This window comes from Atractosteus spatula, chromosome 14 (assembly GCF_055471065.1).
Source record: "Atractosteus spatula isolate fAtrSpa1 chromosome 14, fAtrSpa1.hap1, whole genome shotgun sequence".
In the NCBI taxonomy this organism is placed as follows: domain Eukaryota; kingdom Metazoa; phylum Chordata; class Actinopteri; order Semionotiformes; family Lepisosteidae; genus Atractosteus; species Atractosteus spatula.
In genome coordinates, this window is record NC_142719.1 from 4,934,279 (window position 1) to 4,958,140 (window position 23,862).

General features: G+C 47.4%; 1 protein-coding gene across 12 annotated transcripts; it reads right to left on the minus strand.

Annotated features, from left to right (window-relative positions):
• Positions 1-423: 423 nt before the first annotated feature.
• On the minus strand, positions 424-21,197 carry LOC148820455 (polycomb protein SCMH1). Of its 12 annotated transcripts, none has more exons than XM_088932105.1 (17): positions 21,019-21,197; positions 18,316-18,391; positions 18,092-18,169; positions 16,200-16,270; positions 15,151-15,385; positions 12,937-13,025; positions 11,436-11,679; positions 7,410-7,475; positions 6,425-6,675; positions 5,489-5,686; positions 4,493-4,619; positions 4,201-4,401; positions 3,526-3,696; positions 2,589-2,702; positions 1,924-2,103; positions 1,435-1,577; positions 424-1,099 (listed from the first exon to the last, which is right to left on the minus strand). In XM_088932105.1, exons 2-17 carry the CDS (start codon positions 18,338-18,340, stop codon positions 974-976), a joined length of 2,319 nt encoding a protein of 772 aa, XP_088788231.1. In that variant the 5' UTR covers positions 18,341-18,391; positions 21,019-21,197; the 3' UTR covers positions 424-973. The 12 variants fall into 12 exon arrangements, with proteins under 12 accessions (XP_088788231.1, XP_088788230.1, XP_088788229.1 ...); XM_088932104.1 differs by having other exon boundaries at positions 1,924-2,100; positions 11,436-11,682; positions 21,019-21,191; XM_088932103.1 differs by having other exon boundaries at positions 11,436-11,682; positions 21,019-21,191.
• Positions 21,198-23,862: the final 2,665 nt, after the last annotated feature.

Sequence of the window (23,862 nt, forward strand, 5' to 3'; positions counted from 1 at the left end):
TAGGAGGGGTCCTGAAAGACAATACCTGCTGTAGCTTATGTACTTTGTTACTTTCATAATCACTTTACGGACCTTTTTACCGTTTTTGTTTTTTTTAAATTTTTTCTTAGAAAAGTTGATACTGTGTTTTTTACCAGTGTTATTTGGAATGTGTTTTATTTTGCAATGCTTGCTGCTTAAATAACCCCCTGGGGGATGAATAAAGTATTTAGATTTGAATTGAATGGACTCTTCATCATCACAACAGCAAGCTACAAGAAACCGCACTCATTAATCAACCCTCCGCGGAAAGAAACAGCTTCGCTGGATGAGAGAAAAAAACAAACTTCTTCACATGCATCTTTTTTTTGGAGGATTTACCCAAGCACAAATCAACATCTTTGTTTAATTATTTCCATCAATTAAACAAAATAGCCACAGTGGTATACCTAGTCTCGCTTTATTCCTGTATGGCTCAAGACTGTAAAAAGTCCAACGTATTAAAAAAAGTCTCTAAAAGAGACGTTAATTTGTAACCAATCCCCAAACATGTTGGAAAGAGCTAGTGTTTTCCTGTTTATTTTATTAAGAATAACAGTCTTACAGACAGAAGGCCCCCGAAGGAAAATAACTCCTTTTATCTCAGCCAAAAAAAAATATTAAAAAAGAGGGCCCGGAATGGCCAAAACTGTCCAGTGGGCTGTTACTTGCTTATAAAAAGACTCCTTGGGCCTGATTTCTAACAAAAAGAGACACACGACTGCAAAAAAGAAAAGGCGCTGCGCATAGTCTCGAGTACCCAAGATCCTGGTGGACTTGTGTCTGCTACAAAAGAGCACTGAGGCAGTGGGGTGGGGGGTGACGGTGGGCGGCAGCAGCCTCAGAAAATGCTGGGAGACTGGTGCAATGTGCAGGAGAGCCCTGGCTCGATGCCCCGGGGGGGTGGGCGTGTTTCCTGTGCGTCGCTCTGCGAGGAACCGGGCGGGCCTCGTCCTCAGGGCCGTCCCTGTTTCAGCCTGTCGATGTGGAAGGTGAGCTTGAGGGCGGGGCCGAGCTTCAGCCCCATGTACTTCATCATCATGTCACTGCGTAGCAGCATCAGAGCTTTGCCGTCTATCTCCTGCAGCACAGAAGCAAGGGGGTTATACAGAGCTCCTCCGTTCTCCTGCGGCCTATTCATTCTCTAAAGCCCGACCTGGCCAGAAGTGCTCAGACAGCTCTTTCTGTGGGACATGAGGTGCGTGTGTGTACTGTATGTCCATCCTGGTGCACGAAAGACAAGCAGAAGCCCCAGGTCAACTCTGCCTTTCAAAATATTTTTTGGTGTGGACCTTTTTTTGAAGAAGCACGTCCCCTCTCTGTATCCCTGTTCACACTATACTGCACTTATTTATACTAGCTGGTACAGTCCTATGCCAACACTAAGGGACGACGACGGTCAGCTGTGGTACCTACGTGTTTTCGGAAGAGGTCAGCGTGTGGTCCCAGCAGAGGGTCGGTGTCCCGTATGAACTGCATGACGTCCTCTACCGTCCACAAGCTGGGATCCTGGCCGTTGGAGCGCGGGTTGTCTCGAGAGCCCAGGAAGCGCTCTGAGCCTGGAGGGGAAGAGATTGGCGTTCAACTCTTTCAGTCGCTGGAAATCGAGCTCAGCAGCAGAGGCTGTCTCTTGCTAACCCACTGTACAGCAGTTCCCAGGAAAATGAATTACTTGTAGCTAAAGTATACAGAGAATAAGCAGAGTACTACTTATTCCATTGTGTGAAAGCTTTAGAACTTTACTGATCTTTGTTAATCTTACCGGATTCAGCCGAACTTTGGTTCAATTAAGTAATTAAGAAAAAAAACAGACAATTTTCGGTGTTTTGGGGCTCTAGGAGATATTTACAAACGTGCGTGTTTCAGGAAATCCTGTGTACAGTACAGGCCCGGGTTCCGACTGACCGCCAGAGTTGAGGCGATGCGGTTTGCTGCCAGGACTGGTCCTCTGGGAGAGAGACCGCAGAGGTGGCGGGCGTCCCTCTCGGGAGCCCCGGAGCGGGCTGGTGGGGGTCCCGGGCGTCAGCGAGGGGTCCAGACCATCCACACCTCCACTGACTCCATTCTCCAGGAAGAAAGGATCTGCTGGCAAGGCAGGGCACAGTCAGGACAGAGATGCTTGGACACACCAGTCCCATCATTAGTTTACAAGCTCAGTCCGTTAACCTGACACTCTCCCTCCGTTGTCCAGTAACGGAAGTAGTGCAAAATTCTCTGGGATGGGTTCTGATCAGGAAGTGTATGAGGTACAACAATACAAAGAAATTCTGATAATGCTGAGCAGAGAACAAAGAAGTGGGAGAGTCTATCGGAGGTTGCATTCACGCAGCTACTCCAATGGGCTTCAAATGTTAAGACTCCTTCCCCTGTACACTTCCAGACAAAGGCTGTTCAAAAGCTGCAACAATTTGCTGGCAATTCAACTGAAGCAGAAGCAGCAGAACTGTCTCACGCAGAGCACACAAGCGATGTGAAGAAAACGGGAGAACACAGCCACGATGGGCTCCTCAGGCAGGGAATGATCTAAAGGAGGAAGTGAAGTGCTAGGACAGGCTGCAGGGTTAGGGTACCTTCAGAGGGGTGATGGTGGTTCTTGGCCAGTTTTGCTGAGAGAGAGATGCTATAGGGGGGTGACTCCTGGGGGTACCGTTTGCCCCCCCGGCCCTCCGCAAAACTCCTCCTGTCTGGGGGCGAGGAGAGACGGTGTAAGCACGAGCAACAGAAAAACACTTTCACCAAACCTGAAGCACAGGACAGAGACGAGCAGGAGAACCATGTGTGGGACATTGCATTTCCTAACAGGATCCTACGGCCAGCTCCTCCACAAATTCCCTCCTACGCTCTGCTCCAGCTCTGGTGCAAGATTTACTGCTTACAGCCACGTGTTATGAACGGTGGTTTACTGGACGTGGACGTTCAGTTACATCTTGCCACTGTTTGCTGCATGCACTATTAAATGTGTCCTGGTCACAACTGATTCATCACCGAGCGGATTGGATAACTTTGATGAGGAAGCAAATTTTCACTGCTCTGTGCCCATTGCGCCCAGCCTAATACTCGCATACTGTCTTATCACCACCTCTCCCTTTTTTCTGCAGATCTTCACTTTCTTGGAAGATCTGCAGAATCTTGTAGGCTTGTAAGCAAAATACAAAATTGAATAGAAGCAAAAAAAAGGGCAATGCACAAAGCAAATTTAACAAGACGTACAAATGACGGACAATTATCCTACTGGAAACCACAAGAAAAGGACACATTTTTTAAGGGTTTTGAAATCCTGACTTTTATTTATTTTCAGTCTAGTTGAACTTTTTCATTTTTTTGTGGATTTCAATTGAAACAGCCCAGAAGTTCTCCTGACCTTTAAATGAAATTGTGCTGTGATGAACATTAACCAGTAGGAAAACAGTGATGCCTTTGTGTTTTCGAAGAGTGGGAAGAAGCAGTTCATGCATGTAAGTGACAGGAGAAGTGAGACAGAGCTGGCGGAGCTGGAGAGCAACTGACCGGCCAGGTAGACGGGGCTGTCATAGTGCAGTGGGCTCATCGTGAAGGGCTGGTTGCCGAACAGGTTGTCACTGTGCAGGTTGTGACACAGCTTCTCCAGGAAGCGCAGTACATATGTCACACTATTCACCGCAGGCAGGGTCAGCGTGTGCTGCTCCTGTTCAAAGAAGGCTGCAACAACAAGGAGCAAAAGCAGATCACTTTCCTGCAAGACCTTAAGCCAATAAACCATCTTTAAGGCTCTAATACAGCAGTCACTACTACACCCTAACCTAACATAACACAGCAACCCCCCCAATAGCACCCTAACTTAATATATCCCCCTGTAGGGCTTTAACACTGTACACTCTCCTGCAACACCCTAACCTAATATACCCTCCTATACGGCTTAAATACAGTACTCTCCTGCAACACCCCAACTCTATCTACCCTCTGCAATATACCTAATAATACAATATAGCCAACTGGAAGGCCCAATCCACAATCCTCTAAGGAACAGCACCAGTTACACTGGGAGCCATACTCACAAAACAGTTCTACTCCATTCTGAGCTTACACAGTCTCAGCTAATAAAGCCCAGACTGACTGGGCGGGTCAGAGCCGTAGCCATGCCGATCCTATCACAGTGAGAGCAAAGAGACAAAGGTGACAAGGAAATGCGGAGCTCTGCCTGACCTGAGATTACCTCACCCCCGTGGCCAGGCTTGAGGCAGGAGAAGACCGTGCTCTGGTTGTGGGCGCAGTCGATGCAGGCCTGAACGCACTGCTGCAGCACCGAGGAGGCCCGGCCCGGCCCAAAGTGGTCCGGCAGCTGGCGCACCCTCCTCTGGTCCAGGTGAGGGCCCACCTTCCCGTACTTGTTCAGGTACACACAGACTGCAAGACAGGGGGGTTATAAGCACACTCGCACGGTCACACGCCAGGTGGGCGCAAGGCGAGTCTGGGAATCGCCCCGGTGGTGCCTTACCAGTGGGGGCCTGCAAGGCAGCGGTGGGGATGGTGGCGTTGTCCTGAGGCACTGTGCTGGTGTCTGGTTCAGGGGTGCTGCTGGTGGGGGAAGTGGGCACCGGGTTGGGAATCATCCGAGGTTTCCTCTGCCAACAAGCAAACAGAGAAAGGCAGTCGATCCCTAAACCGATTACCGCAGTACGCCTCTCCTCATGGAGTTACCACATCGCAGACCCCGGAATCGTGTATATCTTGGTCTATCCCCTTGTCTCGTATAAAGTGGTGTTGCTTACTCTCAATCTGGAGAAGCCAGGTGCAGGTTATGTGTATAAGGATCTAACCCAGCCAGTCCGTAGTCCTTACAGCCACTGCCGACTAAAGGAAAACCGAGCTCTCTGAGCAATATATTCAGTGATACTGGTGGGCCACTAGGTGTCACTCTCTCAACTGCATAGGAATTGTGTGCCAATAATTATGTCCCGCTGCATGCATTTAATTTTTAAGACAAGAGTTCTGCCAAGTTATTTTGCAGGCATAAGAACATGATTAAGAACAAAGGAGGAGATAGCCTTACTTACGTAATGTTAGAAATATGTTGTGGATGTTTATAATTTTTTTCAATACTTTTCATCTTCAGATGCTCTTTCCTGTTTTTATTTGTTGTTTGCCTCATATCCTGTTTTTCTGCCTTGTGTGTTGACAGAGATAATTGTCAAGATAAATGCACTGTTAAAAGCACAGTACCCAGAGAGACTGCCAACAGCTGAACCAGAGGAAATTGCAACATCGCAGGGTATCTGCAATTACGTTTGATGGCTCTTCTATGGATATGGGGGCATTTTGGGTCACAATGCCAAGCTGGCATTATGGCAACCAGACATCATGGCAGACATTGCATTGCCTGCAAAATTAACAGGCAAATATAAAGGTTCATTTAAAAAAGCCAATTGTTTAGAGGAAGCCACGGAGTCGGCTTCTGAAGCAAAGGATGAGCTGTGCGTTACCGTTCAGTTACCTTACTGCCGGGCTTGGGTCCTCTCTTCTTGGGGATCTTGATGGGCTCCAGCGCCTTCAGGCTGCCCGCGGGGTTGTGCTGTACGCCCGCTGTGACCCCCCTCTGGCCCCAGTTCGCGGGCAGCCTCCCCCGGGGCCGGATGAGCGGGCGTCCCGTCATGGTGCCCTCCAGCCAGGCGGCCCTCTTCACCCATCCCACCTGAGCGCCACAGGACCCGCGGCAGAGACACCATTAGATCGCCCCTGAGAGTGCCAGGACTGGAAGCTTGGCTTAGCTAGTCTTCCTCTGACAAGCCCAAACCCAGATCCCGGCTTTTTGAAACATTAAAGGGATCAGGGGGCATGGGGACGTGGTTGACAGCACTGATGCCTAGCACGGGGATCAATTCTGAACTGAGGCACTTTCTGTGTGGAGTTTGCATGTTCTGCCCGATGCGTGGGTTTTCTCTAGGCACTCTGTTTTTCCACCACATTCCACAGTCATGCAGTAAACAGACAGTAAACTAAAATCAGAGTACAAAATTTGTATGTGTTTGTCCGATATTTCAATTTGAAGCCTGAAGCTGGGGATTCTTTCCTCCGGGGTCGGGAATTTTCTTCCTAGGTTTAGTCTCTTCAGGGTCTCACTAAAATCTGCCATCCTAACCCAAGCTCTAACTCTAACACTTACAACACTATTAACGCTTGTGTCTAGGTAGGTATTTTACCAGGGTAAAATACGTCACTCTAGAGTGCTGCAGAGTTTGGATAACAGTGTCAGACAGCTCGAGGGCTGAACTGGAAGGCTGTGGGTCATATCTCAGGCTGCTGCTGCTCCCTTCAATGAGGCACTGCAAAGTGCTCCGGGAAAAGTGGGCCTTCAGCTTGTCATTCTAAATGAAAACCTCTTCTCCCTGATCTGGTTAAATGAAGGATGAAAACGATATTTTTTACGTACCGGCCTTCCCACCCTGCTGCCGGGCTTGGGCCCCCTCTTCTTGGGGATCTTGATGGGATCCAGGGTTTTAGGGGTGCCTGCTGGGCTCTGGCTCTCCACCCCTCTCTGCCCCCAGGCTGCAGGCAGCCTGGTTTTCCTCCGGCCTGGCCGGCATCTCCGCACCCCCACCGCCGCCTTCCCCGCCGCGGGGTGCATGCCCCCTCCTTCCAGGCTGCCCTCGGGCGCGGCGCCGAGACTCTTGGGCAGCACAGCTGCGAGCAAGAGGAGCCAGAGAGATTCTGGGTTTTGGTCTGGTGCGAACGCAGAGATGAATGCAAGAAAGGAGGGCTGCAGAGGCAGGCAGGCAGGCAGACAGGCAGGCAGAGGGAGGGACAGGCACACACACAGAGGGGATGGGGAGCTGACAGACGAAAGCAGACGGGCACAGACATGCATGCATCTGGCACAACTGCAAAGTTAAACAAGGTCCGAGTGAATAAAGAAATGATAGTAAAAATCAATGACCCCTGTGAGCATGATATAAAGATTTTTCAAAATAATGGACGGATTTTTACATCACTTTTACAAAGTGCGACAGATGACTGTCGCTCAGGTGAGAGATATCCGTTCTCTGGGACCCCCTCAAAGAGTTTGACGGGGGTCTTGGATCTTTAAGTTACTGGCAGCCAGGCAAAAGAACTTGCCAACGTGCCTCCTGAGATTTGTGATCCATATACTCCAGAGAAAACCTCTTAACAGGGGTTAGAACAGGGGTTTCCAATCCTCGTCCCAGGATTCCAGATCCAGATCATCTAATAGGCCACTTTAAATCACCTGTTCATAAAGTTAGTGAACAATTACTGTATGTACTTTTTTCTTTCGAGAAGCAGATTTTTATTCTCAATCATCTCTGAATCATTTAACACAATCTGTGCTTAACTGGTCACAGTAAAATTATTTCAGATCTTTAGAAATTGGTGATTTGATAATTTCCTATAAAACTCACTGGACTGGGACTCTTCAGGACCCGGACTGGAGACCCTTGAGTTCGTCAGAAACGTCAGAACACCATCTTAGAGAAAGAAGAACCAAATCAGGCACAGAGGAAGAATTATTTTTTTCATTAAGAAAGGACAAACACACAGCTCCACACTAAAATAAACAATATACAGAAACTAAATACAACGGCTCCTCCCCCACTCCCTTCTCTACCACCACAGCAGATCTTCACCAGCGGGTTGGAGATAAACAGCTCTGCACAGCGCAGCTGATTCTTGTACTCTCTGCCCCTCAAGCCCCTCCCTTTCTCTCCTCTCAGGTAGGAAATCCCCTGTCTGTCACTGACACACGCACACAGCCATCTTCAACAAAGGATTCCTTGTAGAAGGCATCCACAACCTGCCCTGACTTCATCAATGGCCCCCATTAGGCTAGTTTGAGATTCACATACTGTAGCAAAGCACACTGTCCCTAAGGTCTGACAGCTGCATCAGCCTCTGTGGCTTGCCGGACCTGTGTCTGCTCTGTCAAAGAGACACTCTCGAATCTGTAATGTTACAGCTGGATACTCTCACCAGACAAATCAACACAGGCTCCTCACAGTCAAGACCAACACATAACATGGGAAAATGAGATAAAAACCCAAAACATACAGGTCTAGTTTAATAGGCTGAACCTTAGCCCTCGAAGCTTTAATTTATCTTAACAGATAAACCTATAACCTAGTGATGACCCGAGGAAATAAGGCTGCATGAAGATAATCAGCATCACAAGAACCCACCGAAGAAGGAACGAGATGTGAACTTACTCAGTTCCAGACTTAGCGCAGGTCAATACAAGTTCTACCAAGAAGCTGCTCAAGAGGTGACAGGGGCTCAAGTCTACAAGCAAACCGACTTACAAACGCAGTTTTAGTCTGCTGACTCTGTGTGCCTGTCAGTGTGTGGGAGTCACCTCGGCTCACACACTTCCTTCCTCCCTCCACTTTCGACTCGGTCCCTCAAACCTCAGGCCATATCTCTGACTCGTTTCTGAGGCAACCCCCCGCCCAAAACACCCCATCACAACTGGGACCTGTCTTGTATAACTCCGGTACACCGCGCGGGAGAGGACTGGAGCCACAGGGCAGGAACAAAGGGAGAAAGAGAGGCTGTGTGCACAGCGAGGAGCAGTAGCTACTTGGGACGAAGGTCTAGGAGGTGGACAGGACAGAGGGCAGAGGACTGTAAACCCAAGTATCAGAACCCAAGGACAGGACCCAGAATTACTCAGAAGTATCCTCTACTTTTATTGATGGTATACACTCTTGCTGTCCTGTTTCCCCCAAATAAATCACAACTGACCCGCATCAAGAAACAATGTCATATAATACAATAAATAACAAGGGCACGTGTTTTATCTATGAGTAGCCTGTGGGTGTCTAACACCCAGCTCTCTGAAATTAGATCCCACTCAGCTGAAACAGTCAAAAGAAAAGCACAATAGACTCAAGAGATCTTGCCTCAGAGGCATCACAATTCTTTCTTGGCTCACAAATGAACTCATAGCATACCCTCCTTCTGAAAACCACTGCTGCAATTGCAGAGATTATGCAATTGCGTCCTGGATCTGAAATAAGATTCCCCAATAATTTACATATAGCTTTCCATGCAGTTATAAGAGCAAGTAATAAAGAGTGAATGTAAGACACAGCATGCAAGACATACCCACAATTACATCTAAAACTGTGTACACGCACAAAAGGCCAGACATCATTCCTGTAGCACACACATTCACCTCCATCACAGACACATACACATTCAGAAATCCTTTAGCATTTTAAACCCGAAAGGTATTTATCCTGGATCTATTCCGGACAGATTTATGACCACAAAATTCCACAGGCAGGGACTGATACAGCCCACAGCCGGTAGACACTCTGTCAGTTCCAAACCCCACCTCCCCCAGTCACCCTCTGCTTCACTCTGCGTCTCTGAGAAACACACTGAAACACAACAGAAGAAAAATAAACCCTCCTCTTATAGTGAAATCCAATGGGCTTCACTGTAAGATTCTACAATAATACAATCCGGCAGTTTCTTCGCACTCGCGGTCAAAAAAGCAGACCTCAGGTACTGCCAGACAAGTGATCGCTCATGCCAAACAGCTGTTTCATATGCTGCACGTGTATGCAGCTATATCTCAAACTCAGAAAAGACTTATAGCGTCAGCCGGACATTTTCCTGGGCCCTGCTGTAAGCATGCCTGGCTGGTCTTGCCTGGTAAATGACAGACAAAGCCTACTTCCACACCTCACACACAAAGTCCCAGAGCAACAAGTCCGGACACAGCGGCGGGGCTGAGCCTACCCTGAGGAGACACAGCGAAGGATTGTGCCTCTGAGTCTTCAGCCTTGACCAACTCCTCCAGTCATCTCTCCCTCTCTCTATCGCTCTTCCCCCCTTCTCGCCCTCCTTTCCTCCCTCCCCCCTCATCCTCTCACTCCCACCCCCCTCGTCAAAGAACGCACCCAGAGCTGGGCCACTCTGGTCCGGCTCTTCCTTGCTCTTGCCATTTCTCCTCTCCCTCCCTTCCCCTCCCCCTGACACAGACTCCACCCAGACCCACTCTGCCGAGCTCGCTCTCTCATCTTCGCTTCTCAGCACACGCCGAGCCAGCAGCGAGCCACTCGGCCTCCTCTCCCCGTCTCACTCTCTTTCTCCTCGTGCCTTTGTGCGCCTCCGGGCCCGAGCGAGCGCGTATCCGTGCCAGGGTGAGAGGCCCTGGGCCGGGCACACAGAGGCAGGCTCTGTTGTAGCTAGCAAGCCAGCACCGTCTGCGTGCCAGCTGGGACCGTGCCAAGCCCGAGAGCACGCTCATAAAACACTGCCTCCCCCTACCCCCCTCGGCCTCCAGCTCTCGACAGATCTAGGCCTTCTCTGAGTTTCTCTGTCTATCTCTCCAGTGCTCTCTCTCTTTCAATTTCTCTTCCATTTCCCTTCATCCTTCTCTCCACCCCCATCACCTGCACACTCTCCCACTTTAACTCTCCTCCTCGCTCTACCACTTTCCCCTGTTGCTCCTTCCCTCCTCTCTACCCTTACTCACAGTACCAGGGCTGGCCCCTTGGTCCCTGCGCAGCCGGGCAGTTCACTTCTCCAGGACCTGCGCATCACTACAGTTACAACAGGAACACACAGCTCAAGTTGGCTTAAATGCATTCTTCACACTAGTGACTGCTTGTTTGTGTTTTAGTGCTTGTTATAGTGGTACAGTATGGCAGGTGTATATGGCGATTGGTGCATAATTCCTTCACAAGCATTAGAACAAGATTTACAATAGGAATTCTTAACAGTATATTCGCATTTTTCCATGGATCTATCATGCTTGTCCTACACATCTGCAACAAGGATATGCTCTGCAACAGCTCTATGAGCTTTTATCACGATTTTACTGCTACTTCATACACTTCACACTGCTTTTGCCACAAAATATACAATAAAGGAATGAAAAAGTATATCGTTATCTATTTTTATGACTTAGATGAAGATCTGATCACATTTTAGGCCACATTTATGCAGAAATCCAGAAATCACAAACTTTCTAGCACCACTGTATCATGTTTTACCACTGCAAAACTAGCATGCAGACAATACAGGCCCAGACAGGATTGTCAGTAACTTCAGTGCATGATCCTTCATGTGGGGGTCCCTGGCAGACACTCAGAGACAAGCGGACAGTGTGTCAGAGGCCTGACCTCAGGGACAGACAGCCCGCGCTGACACACAGAGATACATTCATTGTCACAGTTCCTGTCTCCCTCTTAATGGTGGTAGAGGACTGTCTTTGTGCATGCTCAGCTGAGCCGTCACCATAACCTGGGGCCTTGACAGTAAAAAGGTTCAGCCCGGTTTGGATCATGGCTGAGCTCTCATCACTGTGCAGCAGCAGATTTAGGAAACAGGCAAGACAGGGAGTGAGAGCCGTCTGCTACTGTTGCTGGGCAGCAGCAGCATTAGGGCTCGGGGTTAGACAGACGGTGGCAGTGCCATACCCTTGGTGCCGGGGGGCTGCAGGTTGTCTCCAGTGAGGGAGCACCAGCCCACTGGGAAGATGTCTCGGGAGTCATAGCGGCAGTAGTAGTCAAAGGCTCCCCTCCAGCCATCGAAGGTGACCAGCACCTCCACGCCCCGCAGAGCCCCAACGGTGGCCGGGCAGATGAAGTGCGGGTTCTTGCGGTCCACGGCCTCCAGCTTCATGCCCACTTTAAAATAGTTCTGCTCGGGGGCAGGCGGCTCCTGCTGGGTAAGGGGCGGGAGGGAGGGTGAGGAGAGGCGGGAGGTTAGAAGCTGGGAATCCAGGCCGCAGGCGTACAGAAAAACCACACCCTGCTGTCATACAACTGGAACTGGAGTTGCTTCAGGCTACAGGCTTATTCTATTGTAACTATTTTTGCCCGTTACCGCCATGAATTTGGTGGACAGCCATACAAAGCTCAAGATTGCCTGGCTAAATTTAAATATTACTACTGGGCTGGGCTTTTTGGCTGATGGTACTTGGGAAATGGCTAAGTGCTCATTCAGCGGTACTCAGTGCAACAGCATCGTGAACCTCAAAGTGAGAAGGCATTAACTAAACCCATTAGATTCCAGAATCTGCTATGTTCTGCCCTTAAAAGGCCCAGCTATCGCAAACTCACTGGACATCCGGAAGAAAGTCAAGCAGGTTGGAGAAACCTGCCTACATTTCCTCATTCTCTCCAGTGTGTGGCCGTGGGGATTGTATCTGTGATCCGAAACGTACAATACTCACACTTGGCTATTCAAGATTGTAAAACATAGATAACTGACGATTCCACATTAGTTAAAAAAAAGACTCCCCTCAGCCCTTCACACCTATAGGGTGCCACACTGGGACATCGGTTTTCCCTCTCATACAGTGGCTGATCTAACTGTCTGACAGCCACCGTCATGTGGGACAGAGGAACTGGACAAGTAGGATAATAATGCTGATTGCGATAATAGGCCTATATTCTCTCTCCACAAAATTTCACACACCATCTAATTCGGTTTAAATGTGCGCACAGAATGAACGCCACACCGCACTGACAGTTCCAGATGAGGACAGCTCTTGGTCCTCCAGCCACAGATGCAGGGCCAGAGTGGGTGTAACTGGGACAACAGTCAGGTTGTCATACTGTGTGTTTTACTTCGCCTCTTCTTTATAACTGGAGACTTAGTTAGGATTTGAAAATACGCTGCTGTTTTGATATGTTTTTTTATGCAGGGGTGGGGAGCTGCCACAAGCTGAGGGCTTGTGTGATGGGGGGGGGGGGGGGGGGTGGATTGGATTTTTTGCTAATGTTACTCTATAGTTTTCCCCCCACAGAAAATAACTGAAAAATGTGATCACAAAAAATCAGTGATTGAAAAACCACACCAGACAGGAGTGTAGGCAGGTTTTAGGTTTTAGGGAGAAAAGAGGAGACCTCTGCCTGGCCCTGCGAAGGTTGTGTACCTACGCACGTCCGAGCGGGTGGCGAGAGAGGCAGGTACCTTGTGGAATATCCGACCCGGAGCCATCTCCGCCCCGTTCAGCGTCTTCAGCAAGAACATGGGCCAGGAGGACGCGTTCAGCCGGAAGCCTGCAGGACAGACACACACACACAGCCAGGAGGCTTTAACACCGGACTGAGACCGAGGGCGCCACCGGTCAGCCGTGCATCTCTCGACTGTAAAGTGTGGAAGGACTGGAAGTGGATCTCGGAAAGCTTCCTGTTTCGATTTGCATTTACCTCCAACAGAAAACATTACAGCTCTTGTGTTGTGTACTGTACTATGTCAAGAGCTACCAGGGGCTTGGAAACGGTAGTAAATTCCTCTTTGCGGTACAGCTCACAAGATTCTGATCAGCAGGAGTTTCTCAAGCAGTGCTGCAATGTTTCGGACACATCGTCCCCAAAGCAGCCGTTAGGTACTGTACTGCTATCTGCCAGACGGAAAAACACTTAGCACCCCCCTTGAGTTTCATATTTGTAAAACTCACTGGGTGTTCTGGGTTTTTTTTCTACGAACTCCATATTAGCCATTGGCTGCTGTGATGCAGATATAATCTGGTCACCAAAATGACCACTGACGACAAAACCTACAAGTTATTAAGTTACTGTACGTCCATTCAGAAAAGATAAAACAGTGGCAACGTTTACAGTGGTAAAAAAACACATGCCTGTTGTACACGGACTCACACAGCTCAACAATGTGAAGGGCTACGGCTGTGTGGCATGTCTATAGTACTGTGCTTGATATTTCAACACATATAAAATCAACTGCGGAAACGTGAGTGAGTTCCGAAGGTGGATTTGATTTTGAGGGCAATCCTGGGAATGTCCAGTATAAAATGTACGCTGCTTAACTGCCATCACAAGCTTTCCAGCATCTCTGAAGGTTTGCCAAGTCCTTATTACTTATTAGATGTGGTGCCAGCTGCTTGCTGGTTCATGGAGATAAACTAAACAGTGACCCCTTCTGGACAAATTTAATACAATGTCATATTTTATGTAAAAAACATTTCCATTGCAATTTTCTCTCTGCACAAACCATAAAAGGGAGCTGTGGTAGCTCAGACTGCAAGGGCATCTAGCTCCTGACCAGAAGGTCCTGGGTTCAATCCCAGGTAGGGGCAGGCGATGGAGCTCTAATTCCTTTGCAGACGGCTCCCAGCTCCACTCAGCCTGCTTTCTAAATGAGTACTGGGGGTTAATCCTTCCGGGGATAACAGGCCAGCTGGAGTGTGATGCTGATCACTTCACCTCCACCTCCAGTGTCGGATGGTCAAGAAAAATGATGGCCCTTGCCCCCCATTCCCCATGGGCCTTTATGGCCTGAAATGGGACCTACCTACCTACAAACCATAAAAGCAATCACTGCACTGTGCAGTGAAACCAATCGGTGTGTGGTGCAGTCAGTCATCATGCTGTGCTCAGTCAGTGTACACTGTAGACAGTCAGTGAGTAGTGCAGTCAGTGTACAATGTAGTCAGTCAGGGTGCAGTGCAGTCGGTCTGTGTGCAGTGCAGTCTGTGTGTAGTCAGTCAGTCAGGGTGCAGTGTAGTCCGTCAGGGTGCCATGCAGTCAGTCAGGGTGCCATGCAGTCAGTCAGGGTGCAGTGGAGTCAGTCAGTCAGGGTGCAGTGCAGTCAGTCAGTCAGGGTGCAGTGCAGTCCGTCAGTCAGGGTGCAGTGGAGTCGGTCTGTGTGCAGTCAGTCAGGGTGCCATGCAGTCAGTCAGGGTGCCATGCAGTCAGTCAGGGTGCAGTGGAGTCAGTCAGTCAGGGTGCAGTGCAGTCCGTCAGTCAGGGTGCAGTGTAGTCAGTCAGTCAGGGTGCAGTGGAGTCAGTCAGTCAGGGTGCAGTGCAGTCCGTCAGTCAGGGTGCAGTGTAGTCAGTCAGTCAGGGTGCAGTGGAGTCAGTCAGGGTGCCATGCAGTCAGTCAGGGTGCCATGCAGTCAGTCAGGGTGCAGTGGAGTCAGTCAGTCAGGGTGCAGTGCAGTCCGTCAGTCAGGGTGCAGTGTAGTCAGTCAGTCAGGGTGCAGTGGAGTCAGTCAGTCAGGGTGCAGTGCAGTCCGTCAGTCAGGGTGCAGTGCAGTCCGTCAGTCAGGGTGCAGTGGAGTCAGTCAGTCAGGGTGCAGTGGAGTCAGTCAGTCAGGGTGCAGTGCAGTCAGTCTGTGTGCAGTGCAGTCAGCTGCTCTGCGCCCTGCCAGTGCTGGACACTCACCCAGGGGAGGCTGCAGCATGCCCCCGTTCTTCTCACAGTTGCCGATGGGCTGGATCTCGGAGGAGTCCACCAGCCTCCAGAAGTCGTTTTTGTTGTCGCTGCCGTCGAGCCGCAGCCGCAGCCGCGCCCCTGTCAGCCCCACCACGGTGGCTATGCAGGTGGACGTGGTGTTCCGGGGGTCCTGCGCCTCCAGCTTCATCCCTGACTTGAACTCGTTCCCCGGAGGGCTGGCACTCTGAATGGAGGAGCGCACAGTCGGCACCAGTCTAACACTTCCAGAACACCTGGGGTACCGTGTCCTGTCAATTCAGATCTTATCCATTTCCTCTCCTGCTCTTTATGTGCTATTTATTACTCATTAATTTCTTCTGCACGGCTTGGACTTTGAGCTAACCATTCTCACAAAGAAACAACCTGGAACTGTTTCTGCAGTTATGGTATAGCTGTGAAGTGACTGTGTACATTCTGCTGCTCACTCTTCCCTCCTGATACAGAGGATATGTTAGTGGCCCTAAACGGAGATGTTTCTACAAGGGTCATGCCAGACGCGTCTGCCTCTGCAACCCTTCAGTCTCTGGATTTTGCAATGTTCCGCAAATCCTAAAATATGAGTGTGAAACAATCAAAACCACTGATAAAATCTCTATTTTGCAAATCTATTAGATTAAGTACTATCAGCGGACCACAAATGGGCATCGTAAAAACAGCAACTCTGAAAATATGTCAAGCGCTAGTTTTTCTCCAAAAGTGCTGAGCTATTTCAATAACTGTCCTCTGTCAAGTAGCAAACTCTGCACACTCTGGCAGGGGGTATGGACTGACTTCAGATGTTCACACACACACACCCCTGAGCACCAACATGGCTCTGAGAGAGTTATTCAGGCCAGGGATGTATTACTTCTTTTCCTCTATTCTTGGTATCTAATTTGACATATGTGAAACAATGAGCGATTTTAAATACATCAGCTGTGAAATAACACACGCTCTGTAAAAGATAACATTCTCTCCTGGGCTATAAATGTATATATAGACTTGCACGGCACACCTACCTGTCTGAAACAGTGGGCGGGGGCAGCTATGGCACCTGTCTCTTTCAGATACTTCTCCCAGCTGAAGTGTCCTGCAGAAACAGTACATGATGAAGTTCTGACTGATTCTGTGGAAAGGGATTGGTCACTCATGATTACACACAAACACTTTCATCAACAAACACATCCAGATGACCAGCTGACAACCAGTTTTCATTTTTTTTTACATTTCAGCTTAAGGACTGCAAAGTCAACTAAACCCCTTATAATACAAGATGAGTAAATCCTGACAGCATCTTAGCTCACGGTAAATCAACAATGATAAAAAAAACATTCATAGTCAAAATAACAAAATGTCTTTTTCATTTTTACTTGTAAAAATAAGAAGAGGGAAATTGCAACTGTGACTTAGAACTCCAGCGAAAATTCATTTAACCTTTATATACCTTATGTTCACTTCACGTTTGTTTTACTTCCTGTCTCGCTGTAAAAAAATTACCCAATCTCAGACAAGCATGAGCATTGCTGCTTATAGATATATAACAGGAGCAGAAAGAAAGAGTGTCAAGATGTTCACGAGGAAGAAGAGATTTAAATAGTTTGTGATTATTGCAAGTTAGTTGCCATTATCTATGACATTACTTTTACTAGTGTAACAAGCTTTTAATGCAATTTGATTATATAAACATGGGGCACTGGTCAAACTAACTGGTTATCTACTGAAATTGGTATTAATCTCTTCAGATGGAAATAAGATGCTTGGTCTGGCAGTACCTCAGCACAATGAGCAAAGAAAGAAAACTATCTGCAAGATATTAACTGCAGGAAATATAAGAAAATGTGACAACAATATGAGTGGCAAAAATTCAACAAATCTGAAGCAACATCTTAAACATCGTAAGACACCCTTTTACAGAGCTGGCTAGTCAGCTCCGAAACTGGAAAACTAGCCAACATTCATTCAAGTGTGATTTGCTTTATTCAGATTTTATGTGGAAAATATTAAGGAAGTGTGGAAAACGCACCTTGTATGTGTTTCACAACATGCAGCAGTCATCAACAAAGAACGACAAAATTACTGTATTTATCCAAGGTGTGTGAAAGTTGCTAGCCTGCTGTTTAACGAACTGAGAAAATGCTGTCATAGTGGCACAGCGTTCTATAACGCATTCTTATTTTAAAAGAAGAATGTAAGTATAGTGAAAGCGCTGTGATAAACCTTGAAGCACCGTTGAATAAGAGGCCAGCAGAACATCATTCGCATAGTACATCCTGGCTGTGGAGTGGAGAATAAGTGAGGACCTATTGTTACATGAACATATATATATATAAGAAAAGGGTTAGATAGATGCATGCTGTTTTATATTAATAGATGATTACATAGTCATGATGGGTCTTGAAATGTTAAATGTTGGAGACAACATTTTGAGAAAAACATCATCAAGTAAAAAAGGCCAAGCGGGGCTGAAACATGACAGCACTGAAAGGGATACCAGTCCACCACTGAGCCACAAAGAAAGGAATTCAGATATTGGATAATTTACATATGTTTCATTAATGGCTGCTAATTAATTAATGTCTTTGTTAGGCCCATAATAGTGTGAGTACCAACCTCTAAAATAGAAATATTAGAGAAAAATACTAGAATGTATATTACTGATCTTGATCTTGGACCTTGACAGCTGCCCAGCCCTGTTGAGGAACCAGGACCCAGGCTTCTTTCAATACACAGCGAGTGAGATCCTTGAATCAATCACCCACTAACTACCAAACAGGCTCAGTGGGCTGAATGGCTCCCTCTCGTGTGTAATCTTGTGCTCTTCTGCCTAGTCAGAGTTTTGTAACATTACTTTAATTGTCCCAAATAAAACAGCAAGACGCTGGCCGCTTCGCGGCCGGACAGCGACCCTCACCCTGGTACTGCGGCGGCGTCCGGGAGGGCCGTCCGCTGCGCGCGTGCTTGTGCCGTCTCTCATCTTTCCACTCGATAGCTGGGAGAGACGGAGAGAAGGATACAGTACATGCCTCTCTTAGCAGGGCAGAGGGAAGGTTAACATTCCATTTACATCCCGCCTTGCGTCACGACTAAGGAAGCGCACATCCTGGGCAAAGATCTCTTCACACGTCTTCCCTTTACCTCTCTGACGCCCCGGCTTCCTCATGCTCCGGTAGTACTGACCAGTCCCTCAACGCGGGCCAATCCACGCTCCACTCTACACACAGAGACAGGGGAGAAAGTCAGTGCGACACAGAGTCTGGGCTGGTCTAGGTGAGAGCGCCTCATCCTGGGAAAAAAGGTTACAGCTGAAAGAGCGCCTAGCTATTGGGAGCTTATCGATTCGACATCCTGAGTGAGCTGTTTCTCCAAAGATCCTAGTCCATCGGCATCTATTCCATGATACCTCCCAGCTCCTGACTGGCAGTGGGCACTGGCCTAGCCCACTCCTGGACAGAAGGTCTTGAAGTGAAAAGCAAAGGGAAAAATAACTCAAAAAAGAAAAACAAATCCCAGCCTCCCTAACGACCAGTGTTATGGGAGTCTAAAGTTCAAGAGATGTGTGAATCGAGGACATCATCATCACATTAATATAACTGGCTCCCTTTTTTTAAAAAAAAAAGGAGGTCTAACTACATACACATTAATAACATGACCACACAACATCTGACTTTAGTTAAATGGGAAAGAAGAGAAAACGCGTGAATTTCACAAAACTATGATTAAAGGTTTTGAAATATTAGGGGTCTGCGCGTTGCTTTTGTCCAGAGACATGCAGGAAGGACCCCCACCAACTGTGTGGACTTCTGGACAGCAGCTGAACTATGAAGAGAGACCACGAAAGGTCAAGGGGTTAATCAGATAACAAGGGGATTTCATTTGCAAGGGTTCAAGGGTGAATAACAAGAGCGTTTATAGTCAAAGCAAAATCTCCACTGGGAGTCGGTTTTTTCTGCTCGAGACAAGACTAGAGCAACTCAGTGCATCCTGGCCGCTATATTTGGCAATGACAAAACCACCAGCTGCGTTTGAAAAGGGACAGTCATATACTGACCCCTCTTGATCCCTAACAGAAGAGGCCTTTTGAGGGTCTGTACTGCTTCAGTTGCAGCTAATGGTACTGAACTATTTCATCAGAAACAGCCCTTGGAATACAAACGTTCTCACCAATGTGTGCGATCTGTGTTTTCGTGTGCAAGTGGCTTCATGATCAGCTCTGCATGGTTCCTCACCTATCAGATCTATAAATCCACGCAATGTCAATCAGCCTTCCCTTTTTAACTTCTGTGTTGTTACACCATCTTGCCATCGGTACCACTGACCCGTAGAAAGAGACAGAAACAAACAGGCCTCTCCAGCACGCTCCCAATACAAGATTAAAGTCACTTATAAGTTAAGTAATAATTTAAGATAAAAACTTTAAAAAAACACTAAAATAAAAAATAAACACTTCTTCAAACATCTGCTAGTGTGTTGGTGGCAGCACAGATGTCCCCTGCAAACAGGAGCACAGCTGTCACATTTCTCAAGTCTACTGGCATGTCTGTATCAGAAGGCTGCAGTCAGCTATAATGCCAGTTACAGAACTAAAAAGCAATAGAAAAGGCCAGGGAATAATTAATTAGCAACAGTAATTGGCTGCTTAAATTGAATTAAAAAAACATTATTTAAATTATATAACTAAACACTATCAATAGCAACGATCGTCAGTCTTGGTTCATTTGAAATGGCAATAAAACATATTGGTAACTGTAGACATGTCCTACTTACAGCATTTGAAGAACGAACAATTAATTCAATTAACAAATATCTGAGCAATTGGCGTATCTGGTCGCAGCAGTCCATCCCCGTTTAAACTCTTAATGAAACCGCACGAAATTGTTAACAGAATGCAAACCGTTTCGGATATAATCCGTAAAAAGAGGGTAGTTCTATTTCTGAAGTTTTTTTTTTTTAATGGGAAGAAGATCGCTACCGTACAGTTTTTTTACACTGAAGCATATTTTCCGAGTGGTTAGAAGTGCGCCTTTTGCTTGCGTCCCCCAAAAGGGGGAAGACGTCAAAATGAACGCGACCAGCGTGTCTTTTATTTTTATCCCCCTATAAAACACACACACACACGCACACGGTTTTCATTCAAAGGCAGCTCGTTTGATTAATAGCCAGAGGTTGCTGTCGTGTTTGTGTGTTTGTTTGTGAGTGTGCGTGTGTTTTGCGGGACACGGGGGGGAGGGGTGACTCCGCTGTCCCGCAGAGGACGAGTCCCAGTCTCTGACCCACGGTGCAAAAAGACAGACAAGCTCAGCACCGAGCAGACCTTGTGTGCCGCTTCTGTCGTCGCTGCTACTCCCACAGCAGGATGTGCAACAAAGCGGTACGTCGACATCTAACTCCCCCCCTCCCAAGTCCATTCAAAAGCACAAAGCCGAGCCTACACATGGAGCGCTACCAAAACAAATCATAACAGCGCGCAGCTTCGATTTTCACAAATTTCTTAACACACTTCAAACTAACAGGAGGGGAGGACGCACTTTTCCTTTTCTTTTTCTTTTTTTTTGGCATGGACACACTCCCTTCGCTTTTATTTTCTGCCACAGACACCCGCACAAAAACAAGCATGCTCTGTAGGATAGATACATACAGTATGCGTTACACACACACACATATAAAAAAAAAACAAATCTCGCCTGTTACTACTCGCTTGCCTCCCGCCAACCGAGCGGTTTCACCCAGACTGAGGAAGCGCTGTGTTTTTACACACACAAAAAAAAAACCAAGGGGATAGGGGGAAACAGGATAGCGTGTTAAGAGAAAAAAAATATTAAAATTAGCTCGTTTTTTTACCTCCGCTTTGCAGGGATTTGTATGTATGTATTTTTTGTCTGGTGTGGATTCAGTATCTATCCGCCATTTTTTGTAGTGCGCAGCAGTGTTGAGTGCGAGGGGGGTTTTCAGAGCCGCTGGATATTCAGTCTCATTTGGGAGAGAGAGTGAGAAACGAGGGCTGAGACGGAGGCAGACACGACCCCTGGCGATGGAGAAGCGAACAGAAGAAAAAAAAAAAGAGAGAGAGAGAAAGAGGGCGCCCGGCCTCTGCACCGCCAAGTCCCTGAACCTCGCCAGACGGCGCGTCAGCTCAGGCCGAGGCCGGTGTTTCCTGAGCCGCCTGGAGCAGATTCGGTGTCAGTAATATCGACAACGTCAGGTTGCGACCCCCCCCCCCCCCGGGCGCATACTGACAAGCAGGAGAAATTAATCGACGTGGGGCTTTGGTCACAGTGTAGCCGTCTCCAAGGGGGCGGCCGCCCCGGGACCTGCGTTTTGGGGGGACCCCTTCGCCGGCCACCCCCACCCCAACCAATCCCGCATCCCGCTTCACACACGCATAAAAATCTAAATACATGCTTAAATATTTTAATAAAGCGACACGCAAAACTCTTTGTTTTAACTCCGGATGAAATCTAAAGTGAGCGGGAGAGCAGATGCTTCATTCAGAGCTGGAGGCATTTTCCCTGCACTACGTCATAGGCCATCAGTCGCCCAGTTAAAAGTTATTGCGGGCGGCATAACTAAACTAGCTTGGGGGTGGGAAAATTAGCCGGTGGAAAAATGGCGAGCAGAAGCAGAGATAGGGACGCATTTCGAAAGTACTTTTCATTTAATTTGTTTAATCTTTTTTCATAACTCGAATTCATGTAGTGATATGTACCCCTGGCGATCTTTTTGTCTTAAACTGTTATGTGTTCACTTGTTTGTATGGTAATTTTTGTTATTCTATTATGCATAAGTAAATAACAAAATAATTAAAAAAAACATTCAGAAAATACTACAGTGGGGGCGAGAAAAGAAAAAGGAAGCAGAAGAGGGAGGATGCAAATGTGGCTCTTGTAGGGGCTGTGGAAAGGTTCGTGGTAAAAACCAGGAGCGAAGAAGAAACGGAACGGGTGGCGATCTCGACAACGACAAGGATGCGGGCAGTGAGACACCTGAAGGCACCGACAGCATGAGCAACAACGGCGATCAGTAGTTCTGTTCGGTTCTGTATGTCTGTTTGCGCAGGCCAGTTCGGCAGCTATTTCATCACCTCAACGCCGCTCCCTGCCGCCAGGACTACACACAAGAACCCGCCGACCCCTTGAGACGACCCTGGCCCTTATGAAGCACAAGTCCATTTAACCGTGGCGCTTTGTCCCTGTTCTGTATATATGAGCTCGCAAATGTACACGTTTAGTCTATATTCTGTGTGTGGTCTTCTCAGACTTCTGTAACTGGGAGACCCAACTGTCATGCTATTGCTTTCGATGAGGAAGTTCCCATTTATAAAATAAAAATGTTAACATGGTACGGTTAATGTCTTCTTCATAAATATTAAAACAGCAGCTTCTCATGCAGTGAACTGTGGCTGTTGTTAGACATAAGACAGTCACCTAAAGGTGCTGCACGTCCTTTTGGGTGGCAGACCCCTTCCAAAACGGCCACCTTTAATGCAGACACCTTCCCCCATACAGTTTTTACTGACAATGCTATTTTGATATCATTGTGGTAACTAAATATTCAGAACTGTACTGCAGGGCAACAGATCTCCCATAAACACTGTCAGAAGGCAACCTCGTTGACAAGTGAAAAACTGATAACCCAGTCATAATCGGGGGGTAACATGTTTACTCGTTGTCTGGATACCCCTGGAAGGTCTTTGATGAAATCATAGTCCTCTATCATAACTGTTTCTGTAGACACAAGAAAATGTGCCTCGTCTACAGATTCCTTTAACTTTAGCATTTACAGTCAGGTGTTCACTGGCAGAACAGTTTTAGTCACTTTCTAGACCACCACGAAAACATGTTCAGGCCACATGTTCTGCGCGGTTTATCACTATCTACTAATTAGGTTAGACTGGGGCCCAGCTGGATCCAAACAGTGTGCTTTGTGTCCTCTGTAGAAAAAAAAAACCTTCTTTAGAAGCAAGTGCAAGAGGCCTTTGCGTTGAAGAAGCTTGTTGATCCATGTCTGCAGCATGTCAGACTATACAGGTTTAACACGTTCTTCGCTCTCGGGCTGTTGTGTTGACATCTCGTTTGTCTGCGTGGGCCTACCGCAGCAGGTCGGGTGTTTAACCTTGTCTCGGCCTCTGCGTAATTTGGTTTTAAATCACTCTGTGAAAGAGGTCAACTGCTGGCCTCACTCACTTCATCTGTGTTGGTTCAGGGCTGTCGTGTCTCCTTGCATCACAGGCACAGGCTATAACGCTTCTCTATGCATTCGTGAGAGTAAGTAACATGAAATACTAAAATTACGATGTTGCTTGCTGTATGTATCAAGATAGCCTGAAATAGATTTGTATACTAAACTTCAAATTTGAATTGGTTTACAGAGCCTCACAAAGAGAGTCCAGAATGGGTGTAATTTAAGTCTTAAGTTTTAGACGTAATTCTAGAAGGAGGAGGGATTAGTACTCTGGGTTTTGTTACATATTGGTTGTGGGTTCAAATCCCTGGTGGAGCCTAGCCGATGAAGCCTTGAGGAAGACTCTTCACTGTAATTTAGTAATGATGAATGATTTCATAATAATCCATCTCTGCCTTAAGTTCCTTAATTGAGACTTTCAGGGTTTAATTCCTCAAAGAAAAGATTTGTTTAACTGGGTCTATATTCACTGATAATTTGAAGATTACATACAAAAAGTAAGAA